Source organism: Amblyraja radiata, chromosome 6 (assembly GCF_010909765.2).
Source record: "Amblyraja radiata isolate CabotCenter1 chromosome 6, sAmbRad1.1.pri, whole genome shotgun sequence".
Taxonomy (NCBI): domain Eukaryota; kingdom Metazoa; phylum Chordata; class Chondrichthyes; order Rajiformes; family Rajidae; genus Amblyraja; species Amblyraja radiata.
The window spans coordinates 99,547,651-99,557,659 of NC_045961.1; the positions used below are offsets into that span (position 1 = coordinate 99,547,651).

General features: G+C 46.3%; 1 protein-coding gene across 1 annotated transcript in view; it reads left to right on the forward strand.

Moving 5' to 3' along the window:
* The window catches only part of LOC116974634 (interleukin-5 receptor subunit alpha-like), a 300,632-nt gene extending 295,467 nt beyond the window's left edge, over positions 1 to 5,165 (forward strand). Inside the window, exon 9 of the mRNA XM_033023318.1 lies at positions 3,675 to 5,165. Coding sequence (XP_032879209.1) covers positions 3,675 to 3,758 — 84 coding nt within the window. The 3' untranslated portion in view covers positions 3,759 to 5,165. The remainder of the gene's footprint in view (positions 1 to 3,674) is intronic.
* Positions 5,166 to 10,009: the final 4,844 nt, after the last annotated feature.

Below are 10,009 nucleotides of genomic sequence, written 5' to 3' on the forward strand. Positions count from 1 at the left end.
AGGTCATCAAAGAAGTCGATAGTAGTTCAGCACTGCTCCCTGCTTGTGGTAGGATGATTTAGTTGCCTGATAACAGCTGCATTTTCACACTTCTATTCCTTTTGCCCGATGGGATAGGGCAGAAGAGGGAGTGGCCAGGGTGCGACGTCCTTGATTCTGCTGCTGGCCTTGCCGAGGCAGCGTGAGGTATAAATGGGGTCAATGGAAGGGAAGTTGGTTCGTGTGATGATCTGGGCTGTGCCCACAATTCGTCAATTTACCTTTTTGCCTGATGGGAGAGGGGAGAATGTTCAGAGAATGCAGTTAGTGATTCCCTGCCTTTATGTAGAATGGATCATTGTAAAACAAAGTGTTTCCCTGACACACTTATGCTCGGTCTGTCGAGGCCTACGTGATGTCCCAGTCGCCAACCATTTTAACTCCCCGTCTTCCCATTCCCTCTCTCTAGAATTTAGGAGATTGAGAGGGGATCTTATAGAAACTTACAAAATTCTTAAGGGGTTGGACAGGCTAGATGCAGGAAGATTGCTCCCGATGTTGGGGAAGTCCAGGACAAGGGGTCACAGCTTAAGGATAAGGGGGAAAACCTTTAAAACCGAGATGAGAAGAACTTTTTTCACACAGAGAGTGGTGAATCTCTGGAACTCCCTGCCACAGAGGGTAGTCGAGGCCAGTTCATTGGCTATATTTAAGAGGGAGTTAGATGTGGCCCTTGTGGCTAAGGGGATCAGGGGGTATGGAGAGAAGGCAGGTACGGGATACTGAGTTGGATGATCAGCCATGATCATATTGAATGGCGGTGCAGGCTCGAAGGGCCGAATGGCCTACTCCTGCACCTAATTTCTATGTTTCTATGTTTCCCACACTAAACTTTCGGTCAGAGGGAGGGCACACACAAAATGGACGAACAGCATCTCATATTCCGTTTGGGTAATTTACAACCCAGCAGTTCGAAGGTTGAATTCTCTAACCTCAAGTAACTTCTACAAACCCTCCCTCTCTCCCTCCCTCCTTACAACCACTCCCCCCCCATTCTTCCACCCTAGTCATTTAACATATGACAGGAAGTCCAAAAATGCTTTAGAAATTAAGTCGCTGTTGTCGGATAGGATATGTAGCAATCAAAATGTGTGAGAAGGAACTGCAGATGCTGGTTTAAACTGAAGATTGACACAAAATACTGGAGTAACTCCGCGGGACAGGCAGCATTTCTGGAGAGAAGGAATGGGCGACGTTTCGGGTCACGACCCTTCTTCAGACTGAGACCCTTCTTCAGACCCTCAGTGTGAAGAAGAAGAAGTTCCGAAACGTCACTCATTCCTTCTCTCCAGAGATGCTGCCTGTCCCGCAGAGTTACTCCAACATTGTGTGTTTATCTTATGTCGCAATCACTTAGCATCCAGAACGCTCTTTAAGCAACAGCTTGATAATAACCAGGTTAATAACTAGGTTAATTGAAAAGTTTTGGGGGCATTGGTTTATTATTGTCAGTGTGCTGAGATATGTATCCAGATCTTAATATGCATGAGTACAACAACCATACACTAGTACAACAGCTAGATTACTTTATTATTGTCATGTGTACCGAGGTACAGTGAATAGCTTTCTTGTTGTTTGCTATCCTGGAGCGCCCTGGAGAGGAAAAGACTACAAAAAGTAGTAAACACTGCCCAGTCCATCATCGGCTCTGACCTTCCTTCCATCGAGGGGATTTATCGCAGTCGATGCCTCAAAAAGGCTGGCAGTATCATCAAAGACCCACACCATCCTGGCCACACACTCATCTCCCTGCTACCTTCAGGTAGAAGGTACAGGAGCCTGAAGACTGCAACAACCAGGTTCAGGAATAGCTACTTCCCCTCAGCCATCAGGCTATTAAACCTGGCTCGGACAAAACTCTGATTATTAGCAACCACTTTATGTTATTTGCACTACCAGTTTACGTATTCATGTGTGTATATATTTATATCATGGTATATGGACACATTTATCTGTTTTGTAGTATATGCCTACTATTTTCTGTGTGCTTAAGCAAAGCAAGAATTTCATTGTCCTATACAGGGACACATGACAATAAACTCACTTGAACTTGAACTTGAACTTGAACTATCCAGTCAGCAAAAAGTCTATACATGTTGTAATCAAGCTGTCTACAGTTTACAGACACAACATGAAGGGGATAACGTTTTGTGCAAGAATAATTCCAGTACAATCCAATTAAAGATGGTCTGAGAGTCTCCAATGAGGTTTATGGCAAGTCAGGGGTGTTCTCCAGATGTTGATAGGATGGTTCTATTGCCTGATAACAGCTGGGAAGAATCTGGAGGTGCGCGTTTTCAAATATCTGTACCTCTTGCCTGCTGGGAGAGGGGAGAAGAGGGAGTGAGACTGGTCCTTGATTGTGTTGGTGCCTTTGCTGAATGCAGCATGAATGTGTAATGGAGTCAATGGAAGGGAGGTTGGTTTGTGTCATGGTCTGGGCTACGTCCACAACTCTCTGCAATTTCTCACGGTTTTGGATGGCGCTGTTCCCAAACCATCCTGTGATGCATCCCGATAAAATGCTTTCTACGGTGCATGTGTGGAAGATGTGTGAACCAGGGAGAGGAGACACAGTTGATATTCAGCTATTAATTGATAGAGCAGATGGATAGTCTCTCAATATCAAGCTTCCTACAACAGGAGGCAGCACAGTGGCGCAGCGGTAGAGTTGCTACCTTACACCGCCAGAGACCCGGGTTTGATCCTGACCGCGGGTGCTGTCTGTGTGGAGTTTATACGTTCTCCCAGTGACTGCCTGAGTTTTCTCCAGGTGCTCCGGTTTCCACCCACACTCTAAAGACGTGCAAGTTTGTAAGTTACTCCAGCATTTTGTGTCTATCTTAGAATTGTAGATGAATTGGCTTTGGTAAAAAAAGTTAATTGTCCTTAGTGTGTAGGATAGTGCGAGTGTACGGGGTGATCGCTGGACGGAGCGGACTCGGTGGTCTGAAGGGCCTGTTTCTACGCTGTATCTCTAAAGTCTGAAGATGTCTGAAACAGGGAATTAGAGGGATGTATGAATTAGGGGGTGGAGCCACAGTTGATATTCAGCTGTTAATTGATAGAATATTTGGAAAGTCTCTCAATATCAAGCTTCCAACAACACACAGCGTTCATGTGTGCTGTACCCCATGCAAGTAACTCATAAGTACAGAAGTGATAGGAGCAGAATTAGGTCATTCGGCCCATCAAGCCTACACCGCCATTCAATTGAGGCTGATCTATCTTTCCATCTCAACCCCATTCTCCTGCCTTCACCCAAAAACCCATGACACCCGTACTAATCAGGAATCTATCTCTGCCTTAAAATCATCCATTGACTTGGTCTCCTCAGCCTTCTGTAGCAATGAATTCCACAGATTCATCACCCTCCGACAAAAGAAATTCCTCCTCAACTCCTTCCTAATGTTACGTCTTTTTACTCAGAGACTATGGCCTGTGTTCTTAGACTTTCCCACTTCTCATCTTCTCCACGTCCACTCTATCCAGGCCTTTCACTATCTCGATGGGGACAACGTGGTTTCCTTTGATGGAGCTCCCGGGAGACTCAGATTGTACATCCGCCATCACCAAACTGCTCCTCGATTGCTTGTGTCTGCGGCAAAATAATCGCCATTTGTTTTCTCATTCAGAAATGGATTAACAAGAGTATCCAGCTGACGAATAAAGCTGAAGACAGCTCGTTGACCACTGCAAAAGAATTCCAAGAGTCTTAAAAGAGACGTTGACACATTCCCTTCTGGTTTCATCATCGGCAATCCGTTGGTCTTCAGGAGGAAGAGGGTTGTTAAAAAATCGAATGTTACCATTAAAGAGTTGTATACGCAGTCTAGTTGGATAAAGTAAGGCTGGGAGCAACTTTTTCTTAAACAACTCAGACATTACGCTTTCTGAAGGCTTTTGAGGGTGAAGCCGTCTCTGGGAGCTATTGATAGCTGATTAAGTTATAATTATAGATTTACTGTTCCTATTTTGACAATATATTGTTTTGTAATGATTAAGAATTTAACTGGATGAGTTGTTTTTCTTTTTTTTTAACTTTATTTACTTTTTAGAATTTTAGTATGATGGTATTAAACAACAACCTTTACCTTCATTAAAATACCGTTAATTTAATGTAATATTATTAAATATATATATTAATTTATAAGATTTCTTTGTTAGTTTTTCTATTTTTAAAATTGAAGGAATTATTTCCCCCCCCCCCCCCCCTGTCTTTAGACAAATTAAGTGAACGCAGTTCTTGTTTTTCTTATTTTGACCTTGGATAAATAATATAAAGTCTGTTTCTTAAACGTTGGGATCGTCCCAACCTCAACTACCTCCTCTGGCTGCTTGTTCCATACACCCACCAAGTTACCCCTCAGATTCCTATTAAATCTTTTCCCCTTCACCTTGAACCTATGTTCCCCGGTCCTCGATTCCCCCACTCTGGGCAAGAGATCCTGTACATCTACCCGATCTATACCTCTCATGATTTTGTACACCTCCATCAGATCACACCTCAACCCCCTGCACCCCATGGAATAGAGACCCAGCCGACTCAACCTTTCCCTGTAGCTCAGACCCTCTAGTCCTGGCAACATCCTCGTAAATCTTCTCTGAACCCTTTCAAGCTTGACAATATCTTTCCTATCCATCATGTTTCTTTTCTTTCTCATGTGTTGAACCTGTGTAACTTGTACGATCTGGATCCAATTTCCAGCACAGGCCTCTCTGCATGTGGCTTCCCCCCACCTTGCAGTGTGCTGACTCAGGGCAAGTCAGTCAATGCTGGAGTTTGCTTCTTCTGTTGCACATACTATTTGACCATACAGAGGCACCATTATTTCTTGTGTAGGAAGGGCAGACACAAAATGCTGGAGTAACTCAGTGGGTCAGACAGCATCTCTGGAGAAAAGGAATAGGTGACGTTTCGGGTCGAGACCCCCTTCACACTGAGAGTCATGGAGGGGGGAACTAGAGAAATGAGAAGTTTATCAGTTGAGTTTATTGTCACGCGTGCCGATGTACAGTGTGTTATGTATGTAATATGATTAACATATTTAATGTCTTGTGTAATGGTACGCATGCGCAGGAGAGACTCAAGGTGGCGTTCAGAATACAAGTGGTTTGTTAAATTACTCTTGTGTCCGAGTATTATTTAAAGTCCGTTTCCAGCACTAATACACAACACAGTGAAAAGCTTTTGTTGCGGGCAGAAGGTACACAACCAAATAGAGGCTGCGTCGATGACTCGGGTAAAGTGGAGCCCACAATGGTCCATTGTTGGCTGGGGGGGGGGTGAGGTGATAACGAGGGACTACAAGCGATAAAATGCGCAAGAGGACTGAGGTGGGGGAGGGAAATGAGAGATATGCAAGTTAGAGAAAAGCAATATCATGTCGCTGGGTTGTAAGTTGCCCAAGCTCAATATACACAAAATGCTGGAGTAACTCAGCGGGTCAGGCAGCAACTCTGGAAAACATGGATGGGTGAGGTTTCAGGTCGAGACCCCTCAAGGCTGCATTGGGATGAGAATTTTTTCCGAGTAGATTGTGAATATTTAGAACTCTCTTCCTCAATGGACGGCGGAAGCAGAATCTTTAAATATTTTAAGTCCGATGTTGACAGAAACCATAACATTTCCTGTAAATAAGCAGGAAGGCAGAGCTGAGGTCATAGTCAGAACTTATAGAATGGTGGAAAGGGACTAAATGCTGGAATAACTCAGTGGGTCAGACAGCATCTCTGGAGAACATGGATGGGCGACGTTTCAGGTATTACCTGTTTAAGAAGGAACTGCAGATGCTGGAAAATCGAAGGTAGACAAAAGTGCTGGAGAAACTCAGCGGGTGCAGCAGCATCTATGCAGCGAAGGAAATAGGCAAATTTTCGGGCCGAAACATTGCCTATTTCCTTCGCTTCATAGATGCTGCTGCACCCGCTGAGTTTCAGGTATTACCTGTTACCTGCCGTGCTTTGTCCTGCCTCTCCTCTCTTCCAGCTTTCTTTCCCCCTCTCCACAATCCTTCCCTCTCAACTTAATTCTCCTGCCTTCTCCCCATAACCCCTGACACCCGTACTAATCAACAATATCTGAATCTCCAACTTAAAAATATCCATTGACTTCTGTTGACACTCCAAAGACATGCCGGTTTGCTGATTGGTGGCCCCCCGTGTAATATTGTCCCCAAGTGTGTTGGGAGTGGATGAGAAAGTGGGATAACATTGAAGTGATATGAACAGGTGATGGATAGTAAGTTCATAAGTTATAGGAGCAGAATTATGCCATTCGGCCCATCAAGTCTACTCTTCTGTTCAATCATGGCTGATCTATCTTTCCCTCTCAAACCCATTTACCCCTGACACCCTTATTAATCAAGAATCTGTAAATCTCTGCTTTAAAAATATCCACAGACTTGGCCTCCACAGCCGTCTGCAGCAATGATTTCCACAGATTCACCACCCTCTGACTAAAAATAAATTCCTTATCTCCTTTCTAAAGCTACGTCCTTTTCTTCTGAGGCTATGACCTCTGGTCCTAGATCTCCCACTAGTGGAAACAATAGCTCCACATCCACTCTATCCAGGCCTTTCACTATTCGGCAAGTTTCAACGAGGTACCCGCTCATCCTTCTGAGCTCATAGGGGCGGCACAGTGGAGCAGCGGTAGAGTTGCTGCCTCCTCACAGCACTGGAAACCCAGGTCCGATCTCAGCAACGGTTACTGTCTATGCAGAGTTTGTATGTTCCACCCGTGACCGCGTGGGTTTTCAAGTTTTCATGTCAATTCAAGTTATTTAATGAATATGGAATATAAAACAAAACCGTTTATCAATGGGAGGCATGGTGGCGCAGCGGTAAAGCTGCTTCCTTACAGTGGCAGTGACCCAGGTTCGATCCTGACCATGAGTGTTGCCTGTCCAGAGTTTGTACGTTCTCCCCAAAACCTGCGCTGCTTTTCTCCGGGATCTCCGGTTTCCTCCCACACTCCAAAGACGTACAGGTTTGTAGGTTAATTACCTTTCTATAAATGTAAATTGTCCCTCGTGTGTGTAGGAGAGTGTTAGTATGTGGGGCTCGCTAGTTGTCGTGTACTCAGTAGCCTCCGAATAAGGCTGTTTCTGCACTGTATCTCTAAACTAAACTAAACTAAATCATTGATGGCTCCTTCCAGCATTTACACAAAAGCTGAAAATGTCTTTACTTTTTTTAGTTTAGTTTAGTTTAGAGATACAGCCACGAAAAACCAGGCCCTTTGGCCCACTGAGCAGCTATCCCCGCACATAAACACTATCTACACACACACACACGGGACAATTGACACTTATACCAAGTAGCCAATTAACCTACAAACCTGTACGTCTTAGGAGTGTAGGAGGAAACCGAAGCACCAGGAGAAAACCCACGGGGAAAACGTACAATCTCCGTGCAGACAACACCTGTAGTTGGGATCAAACCCTCGTCCCTGGCGCTGGAAGCGCTGGAAGGTAGCAACTCTACCGCTGCGCCACTGAGCTGACCATTTCCACACTTTCCTCACATTTTAAAGCATTTGCTTGTTCTTTTCTTTTATTGTGTGATGACATGATTCATTCAACACAAAATAATCTCATGGATCTATTATATTTGTGGTTGGGATGAAGGGTGGGACTTTTTACCAAGAATATTGTGGTGTTCCCAAAATATGAAAAATAACGTTTTAAATATTATTTTTCTGTAAACTTTCCAACTCTTTTCTTTTTAAAAGGGCCTGTAATCCAGTAAACTCCTACTCCCACCCCGTGGTTGTGTGACTCATTATTTACAAATTGGCTTCAATGAAGAAAGTAAAACAGCGTTTGTCAATTGAGAAACAATTTGTGATTCAGGCTGAGGATATTTCGCCAGATCTGGGAAACGTTAGAGGTGGAGGGCGTTTCAAATTGAAGAGAAACATTATCAGCGGTACGGTGGCGCAGCGGTATTGATGCTGACTTACAGCGCCAGAGACCCGGGTTCGATCCTGACTACGGGTGCTGTCTGTATGGAGTTTGTACGTTCTCCCTGTGACCGCGTGGGTTTTCTCCGGGCAGGGCCGCATTTAGATGAAGAGAGGCCCTAAGCTATTTCATTTGTGAGCCCCCCCCCCCCCAATCCCCCACCCCCACGACTAGCGGACCATGACTACCCGACAGTGACAGTGTGACACATTTAGATCCTACTGTATGTTGTCATTAAACAGTTGGTTTTAAAATACATACTGGATTCACCGCGGAGCGGGCGATGCCTTACCTGGATCGCCGTTTGAAGCTCTGGAGTGTTGGGCCTGCTGCTTCAACATCATGGAGCTGTGGTTTGCAGAGCTCCCAGCCTCGGGCCGCGCTGATTTCAATATCGTGGAGCCCTTTACTAATTATCGGCTGGTGGAAGGGACAAAGGTGAGGCCTCTGCTGCGGACAAACCGTTCGGTATCTCGGAGGTCAGGGGGGATGGTGAACACACGGCAGGGATGGGGGTTGGGGCCGGAGGAAGGCAGGTGAGTGGGCTGAGGGCGAGGTGATGTCTGGTGGGGGGATGGTGGGTGGTCAGGGGGTAGGAGGGGTATGAGGACTGTAGTGTGGGTGGAGAAGAGCTGGAGGGGGTCACATGGTTTGAGGGGAATGGGGAAAACCCAGTGGAACATACTAGCATTACAACCCAAGGCAGTCAAACCCAGGGCAGTGGGAATCTGCAGCGTAGAAACCAAAGATACAAGAGGAGCTCCTTTAGTATCTTTGGTGGAAAATTCAGGCCCGGTGATGAATCCAGGCTACAGGTAAGGCGACGGCTGCGGGCTGCTGGAGGGCGGTGGAATGGCGAGCAAAGCGTGGGAGGTCTCGGTGGGCGGATGGTCGGTGGGGCGGCGAGGTGCGTCCACCCCAGGTGCCGCGGCGAATTGGGAAGGCCCCCCGTGCGGCGGCAAATTGGGAAGGCCTCCCGTACAGCGGCGAGGTGCGTCCGCTCCAGTTGTGGCGTGGAGGTGTGTAGGTCCCTGTGCGGCGTCGAGGGAAAAGGGTTAAATAAACTACATACCTTTTCCGTTGTCCTGCACTTCCAATGATCCAAGGATCTGTGGAGAAAATTCCTCTCCACAACGAATATAAACCTCACCTGCATTTTGGCCCCTCCCCCCCACACCGCCAAAGACGACGGAATCGCAAGCACAGCGCCACCACTGGTAGGTTTTGTAACAACGCCATTATCTCAAAAGTTTAACACACCTTGATGCAGCGAGCAGAGGCCCCCCCTAGATCTCGAGGCCCTAAACTTAAGCTTGCCTAGCTTATACGTAAATCCGGCCCCGTCTCCGGGTGCTCTGGTTTCCTCCCACAGTCAAAGACGTGCAGATTTTTATACGCTAATTGCCTTCTGTAAATTGCCCTTAGTGCATTGGATGTGAAACTGGGATAACATAGAACTAGTGTAAGGGAGATCGTTGGTCAGTGCTGTCTGTACGATGTCTCTACGTTCTCCCTGCGAACATGTAGGTTTCCTCCGGGTGCTCCGGGATCCTCCCACATTCCAAAGATGTACAGGTTTGTAGTCTAATTTGCTTTGGTTAAATTGTAAATTGTCTTTAGTTTGTAGGACAGAGCTAGTGTACAGGGTGATTGCTGGTTGGCACAGCCTCGGTGGGCCGAAGATATCACCGGTTTCCACGTGATATCCTTAAACTAAACTAAAATTCGAGGGAGGGGAGGTAGGATGGGGCAGAGGTGGTGGATGGGGAGAGGACATAGAATATAGAAGAGTACAGCACAGGAACGGGCCCTTCAGCCCACAATGTCCATGCCGAACTTTATGCCTAGTCCAACTAATCACCACTTTCTGCATGGCGGAGGAGGAGGGGGAGGTGAGGAGGAGGAGGAGGAGCAGGAGAAGGGAGAAGAAGGAGAAGGAGAAGGGAGGAGGAGAAGGGAGAGGGAGAGGAGAAGGCGAAGGAGGAAGGAGAAGGGAGGAGAGA